The sequence below is a fragment of the Hyaena hyaena genome, unplaced genomic scaffold (assembly GCF_003009895.1).
Source record: "Hyaena hyaena isolate Hyena2069 unplaced genomic scaffold, ASM300989v1 scaffold_203, whole genome shotgun sequence".
NCBI lineage: Eukaryota > Metazoa > Chordata > Mammalia > Carnivora > Hyaenidae > Hyaena > Hyaena hyaena.
The window spans coordinates 1,572,056-1,590,792 of NW_024080835.1; the positions used below are offsets into that span (position 1 = coordinate 1,572,056).

General features: G+C 37.0%; 1 protein-coding gene across 1 annotated transcript in view; it reads left to right on the forward strand.

Annotated features, from left to right (window-relative positions):
* The window catches only part of KPNA4 (karyopherin subunit alpha 4), a 73,699-nt gene that overhangs the window by 34,021 nt on the left and 20,941 nt on the right, over nt 1–18,737 (forward strand). The window contains exons 8-11 of the mRNA XM_039241971.1: nt 4,462–4,548; nt 6,749–6,918; nt 7,007–7,051; nt 17,797–17,928. Coding sequence (XP_039097902.1) covers nt 4,462–4,548; nt 6,749–6,918; nt 7,007–7,051; nt 17,797–17,928 — 434 coding nt within the window. The remainder of the gene's footprint in view (nt 1–4,461; nt 4,549–6,748; nt 6,919–7,006; nt 7,052–17,796; nt 17,929–18,737) is intronic.

Consider the following 18,737-nt stretch of genomic DNA (forward strand, 5'->3'; position numbering starts at 1 on the left):
ATAGATATGCTACAAATTTTTGTATATTGACACTGCATCCTGCAACTTTACTGAACTCATTTATTCCAGGTTTTTTTAATGGAGTCTTTATGGTTTCCTGCATGTAAAATTATGTCATCTGCAAATAATGACAGTTTTACTTCTTTCCAATTTGGATGCATTTTATTTTTTTTCTACTTGTTCTGGCTAGAACTTCAAATACTGTTTTGAATAAAATTGGTGAGGGTAGACATCCTTGTCTTACTCCTGATCTTAGAGGAAAGGTTTTCAACCTTTCACCATTGAGTAGGATATTAGCTCTATGGGCTTGTCCTATGGAGCCTTGATTATGTTGAGGTACGTTTCCTCTCTACCCACTTTGTTGAGAATTTTTATCATAAATGGATATTGAATTTTGTCCATTACTTTTTCTACACCTGTTGGAATGATGATTTTTATCTTTCATTTTGTTAATGTGTATCATAATTGACTTGCAGGTGTTGAACCATCTTTGCATCCCTGAAATCTTACTTGATCTTTTAAATATATTGAATTTGGTTTACTAGTATTTTATTCAAGATGTTTGCATCTGTATTCATCAAAGATTTTGGCCTATAATCTTTATTTGTGGTGTCGTCTGAATTTGGTATCAGAATAATGCTGGCCTCAACTATTTTGGAAGGGTTCCATACTCCTCCCTTTCTGGGAAGAGTTTGAGAAGGATAGGTATTAAATCTTTGAATGGTAGAATTCACCAGTGAACCTGTCTGGTGCTGGACTTTTTATTGGAAGATTTTTTCTTACTGGTTTGATTGCCCTTCTGGTGTTTGTCTATTTAGATTTTCCATTTCTTTATGATTCAGTCTTGGAAGATTGTAAATGTCTAGGAGTTTATTCATTTCTTTGGGTTGTCCAGTTTATCGGCATGTAATTGTTGATAGTAATCTCTTATGATCCTTTAATTTTCCTTAGCATCAGTTGTAACTTCCCAGCTTTCATTTCTGATTTTATTTATTTGAACCTTTTTTTTCTTTAGTCTAGCTAAATTTTTACCAGTTTTTACTTATCTTTTCAGAAAAGCAGCTCTTAGTTTCATTGATTTTTTTCTATTACCTGTTTAGTCTCTATTTCATTTATTTCTGCTCTGATCTTTATTATTTCCTTTTTTCTGTTAACTTTGAGCTTTGTTCTTCTTTTCCTAGTTTTTTTAGTAAAGGTAGGTGTTTGAGGTTTTTCTTTTTTCTTGAGGTAGTCTTTCTGTATGACTGTGAGCTTCAGGTTTAGAACTGCTCTCGCTGCATCCCATAAACTTTGGCATGTTGTACTTTCATTTTCATTTGTCTCAAGATATTTTTAAATTTTTCCTCTGATTTCTTCCATGACCCATTGATCAGTAACATGTTGTTTAATCACCACATAGTTGTAACTTTTCAAGTTTTCTTTTGTGATTTTTATTTTCGTACCACTGTGGTCTGAAAAGATGTTTGATATGTTTTCAGTCTTTTTAAATTTAATGAGATTTGTTTTGTGGCTTTACATGTGATCTGTCCTAGAGAATGTTCCATGTGCACGTGAAAAGAATGTGTGTTCTATAGCTTTCGAATGGAATATTCTGTATATATATGTGAAGTCATTCTGGTCTAATATGTTGTTTAATGCTAATGTTCCTTATTGATTTTCTATCTGGATGGTCTATCCATTGATGTAAGTGGGTTATTAAAGTCCCCCACTATTATTGTATTGCTGTCAGTTCCTCCCCTTACATCTGTCAATATTTGCTTTATATATTTAGGTGCGCCTATATTGGATCCATAAAAACTTACAAACATTGTACCTTCTTGCTGGATTGACCACTTTGTCATTATGTAATGCCTTTCTGTGTCTTTTATTGCAGTCTTTGTTTTGAAGTCTATTTTGTCTGATACACATATAGCTATCCCGTGTTTCTTTTGATTTCCATTTGCATGAAACCCTTTTTTCTGCCCCTTAACTTTTAGTCTATGTGTATCCTTACATCTGAGGTGAGTCTCTAGTAGGCAACATACGGTGGAGACTTATTTTCTATCCATTCAGACATTCTGTGTTTCGTTTTTGTTTTTTTGTTTTTAATGTTTATTTCTTTTTGAGAAAGAGAGCGCGCATGCACATGAACAGGGGAGGGATAGAGAGAGAGAGAGACAGAGGATTTGAAGTGGGCTCTGCGCTGACAGCAGACAGCCCAATGCGGGGCTTGAATTCATGAACCGTGAGATCATGACCTGAGCTGAAAGAAGACGTAACCAACTGAGACACCCCAAACATTCTGTGTCTGTTGATTGAAGAATTTAGTCCACTTACATTTAAAGTAATTATAGATAGGTATGAGTATTACTGATAATTGTTTTCTGGCTGTTTTGTTGTTCTCTGTTTCTTTCTTCTCTTGCTCTCTTCCCTGTGGTTTGATGCCTTTGCTTGAGTGTTATGTTTAAATTCCATTCTCATTATCTTTTATGTATCTACTATGGGATTCTGCTTGCAGTTACCATAGGGCTTACATATATCAGCTTTTACATATACCAGAGTATTTTAAGTTGTTAGCAAGTTAAGTTTGAACACATTCCAAAACTCCATTTTTACCCCTTGCCTCACATTTTGTTTTTGATACCACATTTTACATCTTGTTATTTAGTATGTCCCTTTAAATGATGGTTATAATTACAGTTATTCTTACTACTTTTATTTTTTTAACCTTCATGCTAGCTTTATAAGTAGTCTACTACCTTTACCATATCTTTCCTTTTTCTGTTGAGATTTTTACTTTTATATGTTTTCTTGTTACAAATTAGTGCCCTATCCTTTCAACTTAAAGATGTCCCTTTAACATTTCTTGAAAGGCTCATTTAGTGGTAGTGAATTCCTTAGGTTTTGCTTGTCTGGAAAACTCTCTCTCCCCTTCGATTCTGAATAATAACCTTGCTGGGTAGAGTATTTTTGGTTGGGAATATTTGCTTTCAGCACTTTGAATATATCATGCCATTTCCAATGTCCTGTAACCATATACTGAAAAACTACTGACATCCTTATGGGGCTTTTCATGTACACAAGTTGTTTTTCTTTTGCTGCTTTAAGATACACTCTTTATCTTTACCTCTTGGCCTTTTAATTGTAATGTGTCTTGGTGTGGCTCTTTTTAGGTTCATTTTATTTGGAACTTTCTTGTCTTCTCAGGTCTGGATATCTGTTTCCTTCTCCAAGTTAAGAGCATACCCTTGGTTTCTACAACCCTTTGGGTCTCTTGGACATAAGCTCTGTTGGTTTTTAAAGCCAGATGATTTGGGGCTTTGTCTCTAGTGTAGGTCCTAAGGGTTCAGGTGCCTGATTTGGGACTCTAACCCCTCCTCAGGGATACACTCCATATTTATGAGATCCAACCCACTTGTGGCTCACTGCTATTGGGTGAGGGGTGGGGGTGCCTGGCTTTGTAAGGACTGCAGTCTCTGCCTCTCTTATCTGTCTTAGTGTGATCTTTTTATCCTTTGTTTTGGAGGGACTGTTCAGTTAGTTCTATAGAGGGCATTGTTGTATTTGTAGCTGTAGATTTGATGTGTCCATGGTAGAAGGTGAGGTCAGGGTCTTATTATGCCAGTGGATTGAACTGCACCCTCCTGTCATTTCAAATTTCCATGTTCAAAACTTACTTCAACAACTGGAGTCCTCCAAACTTGAGAATAATGCTTAATCATAAGGAATTTATTTGTTTGAGGATTGATTTTTAATTTGGAATTTTATCCAGGTTTAATTGTGACTGAAAATCTGCCAGCCTGTTATAATATTTGTGTGTTAAAACTGCCATTTTGATGCTGCATAAGTGGTCTGCTAGTTAAAATTTTTCCATTATTCTTATTCTAGTGAAAAGCATTTAATAAATTTTATTTATTTATTTATTTACATTTATTTATTATTGAGCGAGAGAGAGAGAGAGAGAGAGAGAGAATGAATAGGGGAGGGGCAGACAGAAGGAGACACAGTCTGACACGGGGCCCAAATCCACAAACTGTGAGATCATGACCTGAGCCAAAGTCAGACGCTCAACTGACTGAACCACCCAGGCACCCCACATTTAATATATATATATTAATTCCTTTTTTTAAAAGTTTTATTTATTTTGAGAGGGAAAGAAAACACAAGTCCAGGAGGAACAGAAAGACGGAGAGAGATAATTCCAAGCAGGCTTACACTGTCAACATGGAGCCCAGGGTGGAGTTGAGACTCCTCAACTGTGAGATCATAACCTGAGCCAAAGTCAGATGCTTAACCAACTGAGCCGCCCAGGCGCCCCAAATATATTTTTGATAACTTTCTTTCTTCTTAGTTTCAGCAAAAACAGATTGATTCTTGCTTTAGAGTATGTGGTATCTTTAGCCCCCCCTTTTTTCAATATTATTGAAATTGAACTCTCCAACTATTTTAAACTTAAATGTAACTTATGTTTTCCTCCTTTAGATGCTGTGCCACTTTTTCTGAGGCTTCTACATTCACCCCATCAAAATGTCTGTGAGCAGGCAGTGTGGGCACTGGGAAATATCATAGGTTTGTATAAAACTTGTAATGCTAGTCCAACAATTATTATCATATACTGTGTAATAAAAATGACTAATAGTGGAAAAGGAAAAACAATTTGTATTTTTCAATACGGATTTTTGTGAAATAATTTATAGAAATTAAACTGTTTTGGGTGTAAACCTATGGAAAATAGAATGTTTTTGCTTCTTATGATACAGTAATATCTTTTTCTATATCTAGTAATAAAAAATCTTTTTTTAAGTATATAGTCAACCCTTAATTGTTTGAGTAATTATGAAATATGTATCTCCCTCCTTTATTGTGTTGATGTGTCCATTTTATTCCTTAACTATCCATCGTCATAGAAACTAATAAGAAAAAAACGAGGCAGTACAAAATGAACCAGTAGTTTTTCTCCATAATGGCAGTTCTAAAAGAGTGTAAATTGAAATTTTTAATACCTTTTGTGTTTTTTAGTACAGTAAAATACAGTAATATCCATTATCATTGTGAGGTTATCATCATACAGCAGGTGTTTGTAGCTTATAGACAGTGACTTTAAATGTTGAACACTGTGATTACCATACCTTTCAGAGTGTCTTTGACCTAATTGTAGGAAGAATAATTAAAGATATTCTAATATTTCACAATTTGTTTTAAATTTTTTTTTTATTTTTATTTTATTTATTTATTTATTTGAGAGAGAGACAGAGAGAGAGACAGTGTGTGTAAGGTGAGCAAGGAAGAGTCAGAGAGAGGAGACACAGAATCCGAAGCAGACCCCAGGCTCTGAGCTGTCAGCACAGGGCCCAATGCAGGGCTCGAACCAGGGCACAAGATCACTACCTAAGTTGAAGTCCGACACTTAACTAACTGAGCTACCCCGGCACCCCTCAAGATTTATTTTTAAACTAGAGCCAAACTTTACCCAAACTTCATGTTTAAAGAACTATCATCCAGTGAGTGGAGAATCGAAAAAGATCAGGGATCTGAACTGTAGTGTGTCCCTTGATATTAAAGTTTATTTTTGTCACAGACTATTGTGCTTGCATGGAAGTAGTCAATATTACTTTAATGTTCCTCTTCTATATTTACCCTTTGGGGACCAAGATAGAATGCAAAGGGATGGTTAGTGTCCCATAAATAGGAGTTAAAGTGGGAGAATTTCTCTGTAAAGTGTTCTTCACATATGATATATTGCTGTTAAGAGTGCTATCTTTGGTCTATCCAGATTCCTTCACCCCTTTGCTTTTATACCAAATTTTAGATTTAGAACTAATAATGCAGCACCTTGATCTTTGGTTTTCACTTCCAGTGACATCATAGAAGAACTAAAATACATGGATTCCAAAAGAACAGGGATTTTATCTCCAAATATTACAATGCAAGGAAAAAGTATTCCATTTATGGAATGTAATACTTAACATGAATTTCATGCTAGAAATTACAGCAATAACTCTAGATACAGAAATTACATTTGGCTAAAAAAAATTTTTTTTAATTTTAAAAAAAAGAAATTAAATTTGGCAGTTTTCTAAGGCAATGATTCTCAAACTTTACCCTGTTTACAGCATCTTATGAAAGGACTTGAATTCTTGACCCAGAATTCTGGATCCACAGAGTTTGTTTTAATAGATCTGGGATAGGGCCCAAAAATTACTTTGGGAACCATTGCTCTAGGGATATTGGTTTATTCCCCCACTGGCTCCTTTATTTTTTACATAGTTTTTTATTTTTTAACTTTATTTTCGACATGGTTTTTTAAATGTGTGAAATAAATTATAGTTAATACTTTTGGTACTCTGATATTAGATCTCAAGTATAAATTCTACAGATATTTTTTCTAATACTATTTTGATGTATATACATATATATGTATGCTTTTATTACATGAAAATTGGTAAACTGAGTATCATTGAGAGAGAAGATAAAAGCAACAGTTCTCTACAGATCAAGTACTCTAAAGAATCCTTAGGCTTCTGCTTTTGAATGGCATAAAAACATAGGTGAACAGTTTATAAACCTGAATATGTAAATCATGTACAAAAAATATCTTACTACTCTTGCTTCAGAGACCTAAAATGAGAACTTGGTTATTGTTATCTAAAACTTTATGTAAAAGTAAATAATTAAAATCTAGAAAGCAGCATATTGAACCCACTGCTGTTTGTTTTCTGATTTGCTTACTGTCAATGTATTTTATTAAATTAATCACTCCTTCCTACAGGTGATGGGCCACAGTGTAGAGATTATGTCATAAGTCTTGGAGTTGTGAAACCTTTACTTTCCTTCATAAGTCCATCTATTCCTATAACATTCTTAAGGAATGTTACTTGGGTTATGGTCAACTTATGTCGCCACAAAGACCCACCACCCCCAATGGAAACCATTCAGGAGGTAAACAGGTGTTTGTGTTTTCTTTTTTGTTTTTTAACTAGATACCATTATGTATATGTTCTTAAATTTGTATTATTTCTCTCTTCAGATTCTTCCAGCTCTTTGTGTCTTAATTCATCACACAGACGTAAATGTGAGTATTTTTTATGTGCAAATATGTATGTCTAGGGCTGCTCCTATGACATAGGGAAGAAAATGTTATACTAGACCTGGTGTTAGTATACTCTATCAGATTTTCCCATTTCAAGAGCTGTAATTACTTAGCTTACTTTTATTATATTTACCTTGTGTTTGCCTGTATCATAAAATATAATTTACAGTAAAGAAATCAAGCCTAACTGTACATGTGGGGGAGTAAAAACTCATTTTGGAAATTCTTAAAGGGGTGTGTACGTGTGTGTGTGTTGCAAAAACTAGTTTTGGAAGTTTTTAAAGTTGTCAGTGAGCTCTCCCATGAAGTTTGTCTTTGATTGGTCAAGAGCATTTTTTTAAAATTTTTTACATGTTTTTATTAATTTTTGAGAGAGAGAGACAGTATGAGCAGGGAAGGGTCAGAGAGACAAGGAGATATAGAATCTGAAGCAGGCTCCAGGCTCTAGCTAGCTGTTAGCACAGAGCCTGACGTGGGGCTCGAACCCACAAACCACGAGATCATGACCTGAGCTGAGGTCAGACGCTTAACTGACTGAGCCACCCAGGTGCCCCAAGGTCAAGAGTGTTTTATAGAAGCTCATCTTAACAGCCTGGCCATTGTTAGAATACATAGGTTTAATGATACTTTCATTTTTTGAAAGATTAAAAAAGAAAAATAGTTGTGCCTTTATGTATGGGTTTGTATTCATAATCCTACATATACCAATTTAAGAACATCATTTGCTCTTTAATTTCATTTTTACTGTATTTTTCCATCTATGGTGACTTTCATAGTGGCTTCACATGTTACAGAGAAAACTCATAAATATACAAACAACAAAAAGAAAGTTCCTGCAGACTAGATATTTATAGTAATCAGTATGCCTTATTCATTCTCACCAATACAGATGGCAAAAGAAAAAGCACCTCAGGAAGTATGAGTGAGGTGGAAAATTGTCCTGACTGCTTATAAACCCAGCATCACCTTCAGTGTATTAGAAAAGCTAGAAACATAACGGGTAAAGGAAAGCACAGGGATACAATGCACAGCAACATTCAGGAACTTCTGTGGTTCCTTAGAAACAGATTGGTGTGATGACCACTGTTTGATAACCTGCTTCATTTCCTTTACCATTTCCAGACTAATACCATTTTTCCAGGGTCTCTCTAAAGCATATGGAACAAATTAAAGTTAGAAGTATACTACATCAATGAGTGACATAATGTACAAAATTCATAAAATGAACATGATCTTTGCTCTAAAGATTGTTTTAGATCCTGATAGTCTATAGTCTAGGGTCTTTGTTTTAAGGAACATAAAAGCCACTTTTGGATTTGGCTCCTATAATACCAAGGTTTTTTTTTTTTTTATTAAATTACAGATTTTAACACTTTTAAAAGATTTCCATGGAAGATTAGTCTCAACATTTATACCTCTGTCAGAAAACCTGACATCTTGGTTGACCTTATTTCAGAGATGTATTCTGTTCTTTCCACCTATTTACCCCAGCCTAGTTGAAATTGTACTCTAATTTTGCTGTTAATATAACTTAAATTTCTCAAGCTAGTCTTATGATTCCTTTTTAGTAGCATGTTTACTGAGTAATATTGTTTACTCTATAATAATATTTTACTAAAAAAAGAATCTTCTTAGGTAAACACTTAGCAGCAAATTTTTTTTCCTTAGTTTATTGTCAAGCTGGTTTCCATATAACACCCAGTGCTCATCCCCACAAGTGCCCTCCTCCATGCCCATCACCCCCCTTCCCCTCTCCCCCACCCCATCAGCCCTCAGTTTGTTCTCAGCATTCAAGAGCCTCTTGTGGTTTGCCTCCCTCCCTCTTTCCAACTATTTCCCCCCTTCTTCTCCCCCACGGAGAAGAACCAATATTTTCTTTTTGTTTCCATATAATATTCTTCTGTGTATATTTATATATATATTTGTTGAAGTAAATGAGAATTGGAATATTTTATAGTTTTTTCAAGTAAAAATACTAATTTAATATATATATATATATTTTTTTTTACAAATAGTTTATTGTCAAGTTAGTTTCCTATAACACCCAGTGCTCATCCCCACAACCATGCCCATCTCCCCCCCCACACACACACACCCATCAGTCCTCAGTTTGTTCTCACTATTCAAGAGTCTTTCATGGTTTGCCTCTCTCCCTCTCCCCCACTATTTCCCCCCTTCTTCTCCCCCACGGTCCTCTGTTAAGTTCCTCCTAATCCACCTATACGTGCAAACATATGGTACCTGTCCTTCTCTGCATGACTTATTTCGCTCAGCATAACACCCTGAAGTTCCATCCATGTTGCGACAAATGGCCAGATTTCATTCTTCCTCATTGCCATATACTATTCCATTGTATAGATGAACCACATCTTCTTGATCCATTTCAGTTGATGGACACTTGGTCTCTTTCCATGGTTTGGCTGTTGTTGAGAGTGCTGCTGTGAACAATGGGGTCCATGTGCCCCTGTGCATCAGCACTCCTGTATCCCTTGGGTAAATTCCTAGCAGTGCTATTGCTGGGTCATAGGGGAGTTCTGTTGTTAATTTTTTGAGGAACCTCCACACTGTTTTTCCAGAGGGGCTGCACCAGTTTACATTTTCACCAACAATATAGGAGGTGCCCGTTTCTCCACATCCTCGCCACCATGTAGAGTCTCCTGATTTGTTCATTTTCGCCACTCTGACCGGCGTGAAGTGGTATGTCAGTGTGGTTTTGATTTGTATTTCCGTGAGGAGGAGGGATGCTGAGCATCATTTCATGTGTCTCTTGGCCATCTGGATGTCCTCTTTGGAGAAGTGTCTTTTCATGTTTTCTGCCCATTTCTTTCCTGGATTATTTGTTTTTCGAGTGTGGAGTTTGGTGATTTCCTTATAGATTTTGGATACTAGCCCTTTATCCAATATGTCATTTGCAACTATCTTTTCCTATTCTGTCAGTTGCCTGTTCGTTTTATTGATTCTTTCCTTTGCCGTGCAGAAGCTTTTAATCTTGATGAGGTCCCAATAGTTCATTTTTGCTCTTGATTCCCTTGCCTTTGGGGATGTTTGAAGAAAGAAATTGCTGTGGTTGAGGTCAAGGAGGTTGTTTCCTGGTTTCACTTCTAGGGTTTTGATGGTTTCCTGTCTCACATTCAGGTCCTTTATTCATTTTGAGCTTATTTTTGTGTATGATGTGAGAAAATGATCTAGTATTCTTCTGCATGTTGCTGTCCAGTTCTCCCAGCACCATCTGTTAAAGAGGCTTTCTTTTTTCCATTGGATATTCTTTCCTGCTTTGTCAAAGATTAGTTGGCCATACATTTGTGGGTCCAATTCTGACTTCTCTATTGTATTCCAATGGTCTGTATGTCTGTTTTTGTGCCAATACCATACTGTCTTGATGATGACAGCTTTATAGTAGAGGCTAAAGTCTAGGATGGTGATGCCTGCCGTTTTGGTTTTCTTCTTCAGTATTACTTTGGCTCTTCAGGGTCTTTTGTAATTCCATACATATTTTAGGATAGTTTGTTCTAGTTTTGAGAAGAATGCTGGCGCAATTTTGATTGGGATTGAATTGAATGTGTACATTGCTTTGGGTAGTAATGACATTTAAACAATATTCTGTTCCATGAGCATCTAATGTTTGTCCATTTCTTTGTGTCTACTTCAGTTTCCTTCATAAGTTTTCTATAGTTTTCATTATACAGATCTCTTATATCCTTGGCTAGGTTTATTCCTAGGTATTTTATGGTTTTTTGTGCAATTCTGAATGGGATCAGTTTCTTGATTTCTCTTTCTGTTGCTTCATTATTGGTGTATAAAAATGCAACCATATCTGTACATTGATTTTGTACCCTGCATCGTTGCTGAATTCATGGATCAGTTCTAGTAGGCTTCTGGTGGAGTCTGTCAGGTTTTCTACGTAGATTATCATGTCATCTTCAAAAAGTGCAAGTTTGACTTCTCCTTTGCCAATTCTGATCCCTTTTATTTCCTTTCTCTGATTGCTGATGCTAGGACTTCCAGCAATATGTTAAACAACAGTGGTGGGAGTGGACATCCCTGTCATGTTCCTGATTTCTGGGGGAAAGCTCTCAGTTTTTCCCCATAGAGGATGATGTTAGCTAAGGGCTTCTCATAGATGGCTTTTATGATGTTCAAGTAAGTTTCTTCCATCCCGACTTTCTCGAGGGTCTTTATTAAGAAGGGATGCTGTATTTTGTCAAATGCTTTTTCAGCATCTATTGACAGGATCATATGGTTTTTATCTTTTCTTTTGTTAATGTGATGTATCACATTGATTGATTTGCGAATGTTGAACCATCCCTGTAACCCAGGAGTGAATCCCACTTGATCTTGGTGGATAATTCTTTTTATGTGCTGTTGGATTTGATTTGCAAGGATCTTGTTGAGGATTTTTGCATCTGTAATCATCAAGGATATTGTCCTGTAGTTCTCTTTTTTTTCCTGGGTCTCTATCTGGCTTGGGAATCAGAGTGATGCTGGCTTCGTAGAATGAGTCCAGAAGTTTTCATTAGATTTCTATTTTTTGGAATAGCTTGAGAAGAATGGGTATTAACTCTGTTTTAAATGTCTGGTAGAATTCCCCAGGGAAGCCATCTGGCCCAGGGCTCTTATTTGTTGGGAGATTTTTGATAACAGTTTCCATTTCTTCACTAGTTATGGGTCTGTTCAGAATTTCTATCTCTTCCCATGTGAATTTTGGTAGTGAGTGTGTGTTTAGGAATTTGTCCATTTCTTCTAAGTTGTCCAGTTTGTTGGCATATAATTTTTTATAGTATTCCCTGATAATTGCTTGTATTTCTGAGGGATTGGTTGTAATAAGTCCATTTTCATTCATGATTTTGTCTATTTGGGTGCTCTCTCTTTTCTTTTTGATAAGTCTGGCTAGAGGTTTGTCAATTTTGTTTATTTTTCAAAAAACCAACTCTTGGTTTCATTAATCTGTTCAACTGTTTTTTTGGTTTGTATATTGTTATTTCTGTCCTGATTTTTATTATTTCTCTTCTCCTACTGGGTTTGGTGTGCTCTTGTTGCTCTCCTTCTAGTTCTTTAGATGAGCTGTTAGATTCTGTACTTGTGCTTTTTCTAATTTCTTGAAGTAGGCCTGGAGTGCAATGTACTTTTCTCTTAGGACTGCCTTTGCCACATCCCATAGAGTTTGGATTGTTGTATTTTCATTTTCATTTGTTCCCATATATTTTTTAATTTCTTCTCTAATTGCCTGATTGGCCCATTCATTCTTTAGTAGGGTATTCTTTAACCTCCATGTTTTTGGAGGTTTTCCAGACTTCTTCTTCTTGTGATCTGAAAGTGTGCATGCTATGATCTCATTTCTTTTATATTTATTGAGGGCTGCTTTGTGACCCAGTATGTGATCTATCTTGGAGAAAGTGCATTCCCTGGCCTCAGGATGGAGAGTTCTAAATATATCTGTCAGATCCATCTGGTCCAGTGTGTTATTCAAGTCCATTGTTTCTTTAGTGATTTTCTGTCTAGTTGATCTATTCATTGCTGTAAGTGGAGTATTCAAGTCCCCTGCTATCAGCACATTCTTGTCCATAAGATTGTTTGTGATTAATTGCTTTATGTATTTGGGTGCTTCTGTATTCGGTGTATAGACATTTATAATTGTTAGTTCTTCCTGATGGATAGACCCTGTAATTATTATATAATGCCCTTCTTCATCCCTTGTTAACCGCCTTTACTTTTAAAGTCCAGCTTGTCTGATATAGTTACTCCAGCTTTCTTTTGACTTTCAGTAGCATGATATATATTTCTACATCCCCTTACATTCAATCTGAAGTTGTCCTCGGGTCTAAAATAAGTTTCTTGTAGACAGCAAATAGATGGATTTTGTTTTTTTATCCATTCTGCTACCCTGTGTCTTTTGATTGGACGTTTAATCCATTTACATTCAGTGTTATTATTGAAAAATATGGGTTTAGAGTCCTTTTGTTCTTTGTAGGATTCATGCTTGTGGTGGTGTCTCTGGTACCGTGTGTTCCTTGCAACATTTCTCTCCTAGAGTCCCCCTCAGGATTTCTTGTAGGGCTGGTTTAGTGGTGACAAATTCTTTCAATTTTTGTTTATTTGAAAAGACTTTTATCTCTCCTTCTATTCCCTCTATCCAGGCTTGCTGGATAGAGGATTCTTGGCTGCATGTTTTTTCTGTTCATCACATTGAAGATCTCCTGCCATTCCTTTCTGGCCTGCCAAGTTTCAGTAGATAGGTCTGTCACCACTCTGATAGGTTTCCCTTTGTATGTTAGGGCCCTTTTCTCCCTAGCTGCTTTCAGAATTCTCTCTTTGTCCTTATTGTTTTTCCAGTTTCACTATGATACGTCGTGCAGAAGATCGATTCAAGTTACGTCTGAGGGGAGTTCTCTGTGCCTCTTGGATTTCAGTGTCTGCTTCCTTCCCCAGATTGGGGAAGTTCTCTGCTATAATTTGTTCAAGTACTCCTTCAGTGCCTTTCCCCCTCTCTTCCTCTTCTGGAATTCCTGTGATACAGATATTGTTCCATTTGCTTGTATCACTCAGCTCTCAAACGCTCCTTTCATGTTCCTGGATCAGTTTCTCTCTCTTTTTCTTGGCTTCCTCTTTTTCTACAATTGTGTCTTCTAATTCACCTATTCTCCTTCTCTGCCTCTTCATCAGTGCATTGGATTGCCTCCGTTTTATTATGCATCTCATTTATAGCATTTTCCAGTTCATCACAACTATTTTTAAGCTCCATGGTCTTTATAGCAATAGTGTCTCTGGTGTCTTCCATGCCTTTTTCAAGGCCAGCGATTAATTTTATGACAGTTGTTCTAAATTCTTGTCCAGTTTTGTTGCTTATATCTGTTTTGAGCAGTTCTTTAGCTGTCATTTCTTCCTGAATTTCTTTAGAGGAGAGTTCTTCCATTTTGTCATTTTGGCTAGCTTTCTGTCTCTTAGTTTTAAAAGCTTGCTATGCACTCTGCACCTGCAAGTACTGCTGTATTAAAGAAGGCTCTTTGACTATCCAGGCCCTATCTATTCAGGAAGTGTACTTTGAATGGTGTCTCTTGGTCTCTCTTGTTGAGACTTTGGTTATTTTATTTCCCTACTCGTAGTGGTATTCGGGACTCTCCATCATGTGTACTTTGGCTTGTTTCTTGAGGTAGCCCTGGAAAAGAAAACAGACAAACACACAGGGAACAAAGGCACACAAACATACGACAAATTCAACAAACACTCAAATCAGAAGGGAAAAAGAAAAAGAGAGGAAAAATAAAAAAGGAAAGAAAACAAAGGAGGAAAAAGGAAAAACAAATAATAAAAAGAAAAAAAACCCAAAAGACAAAGAATAGTCTAAAAGCATAAAACCAGAATTCCCAGCTACACATAAAGAGCAGGTGTATGCAGTTCTGATGGAAGACCATATACAAAGAGCGAAAGGACGGGGCAGGGAGGAAGGGAAATTAGACAATGACCAGGTGGAAAGACTAAGGCTTAATTCAGAGAGAGAAAGAGGAGAATATAGTAAGAGATGAGGAGAAAGAAATGAAGATAATGTTACTCAGAGAAACTATATAGTCTGATTACTCCAGAGAGAGAGAGAAAAGTAGCGGTGAAGGTATAGAATATACATCTAGAGAATGGATTAAATGTGACTGTTTAAGCAAACCAGTGACCAGAGTGCCCAGTCCGGCAGAGGGATACGGGAGGGATACGAATGAGACAAGGGAAAATATATCTTAATAGAAAGAATTTATCTAGAATTAATCACAGCAGTGCATCCATGTTGGTCTTGTCCTGGGCTCCGGTTAAAAAAAAAAAAAAAAAAAAAAAAAAAACAGCTCTCTAGTGGGGATGGGCGTGGTTTGGTATAGGCAGGTCTTAGCCTCCACTGCTCCCGTCAGCCATTCCCTGAGGTCCCACCTTGGTGGTTGTGGGGAGAAAAATCGTGGTGCCCCAGTAGCTTCTCGAACCAGGCATCGCAAATTACTCTTTTGGGTCCGATCTCCTTGAACTGTGGGCGCAGCCATGTTGGACCATGTTCTGTGTCTGAAGCCCCGCCTCGTTTCCAGGTCCAAGTCCGCTCTTTATTGATACCTCCCGGAACACAGTCCTGCAGGTCCCACAGGTCGCCACTTCCTTGCTACTGGGGATCAGTGCAGGGGAGTGGATGCGCAGCCTCTGGTTGGCCACCTCCTCCATGCCTCCAGGGGTTGAGCTGGAAGGGCAGCAGCGCAGCCTCTAGTCTGCTGCCTTCCTGTCACTGCCGGGAATGGAGCTGGGAGAGCAGTGGAGCAGTTTCTCCTGGTGTTGACGGGGGCCACCCAGTTCAAAGTCAGCACCCCAGCTAGAACTAAGAACACTCCATCTGAGCCTAGGTTTTTCTCTTCTCCAGAGACAGTTCTATGAGCAGATTCAGCCGCTCTTTCTTTTCCCCTTGGCTCACTGCAGCTCCCTGGTAGGGGGGCTCCCTCCCCTCTATGTCCTTGTCCTGGCCCACTTTTATCTTCCCCAGTTTGGGCACTTATGAGGTTGCCTTCCCAGTCTACTGTCTCTCTCTTTCTTTTTTTAATGTTTTATTTATTTCTGAGAGAGAGAGTGTGAGCAGGGGAGGGTCAGAGAGAGAGGGAGACACAGAATCTGAAGCACAGAGCCCGACAGGGGGCTCCAATCCATGAACCGTGAGATCATGACCTGAGCCAAAGTCGGACGCTTAACCGACTGAGTCACGCAGGTGCCCCCAGTGCACTCTGTATCTTTCTCTTCCCAGACTGATGTGGCTCAGTGTCCTGTGGCTTCAGGCCTTCTCTGTTTAATAGATGGGTGGGAGCAAAATGCACGGAGCTCCCTACCTCACTGCCATCTTGCCTTCTTCTAGCAGCAAATTCTTAAATCAGACCATAAAAGAAGTAAAAAAAAAAAAAAAAAACCCAAAGTGCTTCCACAAACCATAAGTGAAACACTGAAATTACACTGTAGTTATAATTAGTAAATTTATCATAGACTATTAGCTTCAATACAAAAATTAGTCTGTTTAAATTGTGATTTTGATGTGAGTGTATTCATGATGTTTAGTGTTGGGACTTTTAAAAAACTTGTATAGTCATGGATAAGTAACTTGAAATTTTTTGCCTTTATCAACCAATTTTGGCATATGTTGGTACTCTAGAAAAAAGGTTTACATTTGTAAATTAAAATTTAGTTCTTCACATATTTCAGTACCACTTTATGTGTGTAAATTCTTTGATTTGGAGTCTTCTTTTTACATTCACAGTAACTAGCAAGCTCTCTTGAGGTTTTGAAAGGAACAATAAATAGCCAAGTGTTGTTTTCTCCTTTCAGGAGAGTCTCAGATATTTCAAACATAATACTTGTTTAAATTTTTTTTTTCTTTTTTTCTTTTTTTTTTTTTTTTATTTCTAGGAGAGAGAGAGAGAGACAGCATGAGCAGGGGAGGGTCAGAGAGAGAGGGAGTCACAGACAGAAACAGGCTCCAGGCTCTGAGCTGGCAGTCAGCACAGAGCCCGACGCGGGGCTCGAACCCACGAACCGCGAGATCATGACCTAAGCGAAAGTCGGACGCTTAACCGACTAAACCACCCAGGCACCCCAACATAATACTGGTTTAGAATTTTAAAGGTCTCAGCCCTTTCTAGCTTGTCTTCTGACAGAGTTCATATTCCAGAAAAGCTTTGGAAGTAAAGTTCCAGGCACAGTTATTTTTCCTGTGTCTTTGTCAAGAACTATATCATTTATGCAATAGTTCAACAGTTGTCCTATTTCCTTTTGGACATAAGTTCTAATTAGGACTTAATACAAAATACAAAAGAAAGATGAAACACAATGGGCTACTGAACTTCAGAATATAACAATAAAAATTATAGGTTGAATTTTAGTATAATTAAAGAGGTGTTTTTTTTATAAGTAGTTTTGGCACATGCTGTAAATTATGCAATTTGTGTTTTTTTACTAAAACTTTTTTGATTATAGATCATACAGATTGACCTGTGGTTGTTTTTAATGTCTTGATCTGCAGCTGTGGGACACTTCACTATTTGAGAAGTTGCCTCCAGTTTTATAAGGCAAAGCAAACTGGTTGGAAAAAGATGAAAGTACTATATTCCTAATATTTATTATTTTTTTTAATTTTGTATGTTTTATTTATTTCTGAGTGAGAGAGAGACAGCATGAGCAGGGGAGGGTCAGAGAGAAAGGGGGACAGAGTCTGAAACGGGCTCCAGGCTCTGAGCTCACTGTCAGCACAGGGCCCAGTGTGGGGCTTGAACCCACGAACCGTGAGATCATGACCTGAGCTGAAGTCGGACGCTCAACTGACTGAACCACCCAGGCGCCCCTATACTCCTAATATTTAAATATTGGCTTTCAACACACCAACACGATGCCAATGATACTAAGAACACCTTGAATATATACATCTAGTCCTATTTTGTGTATGGTGTACTGTGTATCTTAGTGAATTAACTTTGGATATGAACCTGTGGTCAAGATTATAATTAACTGAAACATACTGAATATGGCTAAAAGATACACATACTTGAAACAGACATTCATAGATAGGTTATGTTGTTTAGTGTAATAGAAATTAAGCTTTCAGTGAATTGAGGTGAAAGAAGAAAGGAAGGAAGAAGGTGGTGGAACAATGAAAGATTAGTCTTTATGGTTAAGGATTATTAAAGTTAGAAAATATTCAAAGGCTATTTGAATTTTCATTTTATCCTTAGATATTGGTAGATACAGTCTGGGCTCTCTCTTACCTTACTGATGCTGGCAATGAACAGATACAGATGGTAATAGACTCTGGAATAGTCCCTCACTTGGTTCCTCTACTCAGCCACCAGGAAGTCAAAGTTCAGGTGAGTTTATTATTAATAATATAAGGTTTTTGTTTTGTTTTGCTTTTTTGCCACTAATCTGCTTTAAGCATGACATTCAAAAATGGACAATTTCATTAGTTCAAAGTATATTTCTAGCCTGATAACATATCTTTATTTTAATCTTTTTTTTTCTTTATTGAAGTATAGTTTACACAGTGTTACGTTAGTTTCAGGTGTACAACATAGTGATTCAACTTCTCTGTATGTTATGCTATGCTCACCACAAGTGCAGCTACCATCTGTTACCATACAATGCTATTATAATACTGTTAACTGTATTCCCTATGTTGTTAACTGTGTATTCCATGACTTATTCATCCAATTACGGAAACCTATGTCTCCCACTCCCCTTAACCCATTTTGCCCATTATTCCACTTCTCTACCCCAGCAACCATCAATTTTTTCTATGTATTTATAGATGTGTTTCTGTGTTTTGTTTAATCGTTCATTTTATTATTTAAATTCCACATATAATTGAAATCATAAGGTATTTTGTCTTTGACTTATTTCACTTAGCATAATTTCTGGGTCCATTCATGTGGTTGTAAATGGCACGATCTCATTCTTTTTATGGCTCATATTCCGTTGTATATATATTCCACGTCTTTATCCATTCATCTATCAATGGACACTTGGGTTACTTTCATATCTTGGTTATTGTAAGTAACACTGCAATAAACATAGGGGTGCAGATATCTTTTTGAAAGGAGTGAGGTATTAATTATATCCCCAGTTTTTAAAATGTATATTATTTATTTTTGAGAGAGAGAGAATGTGAGCAGGGGAG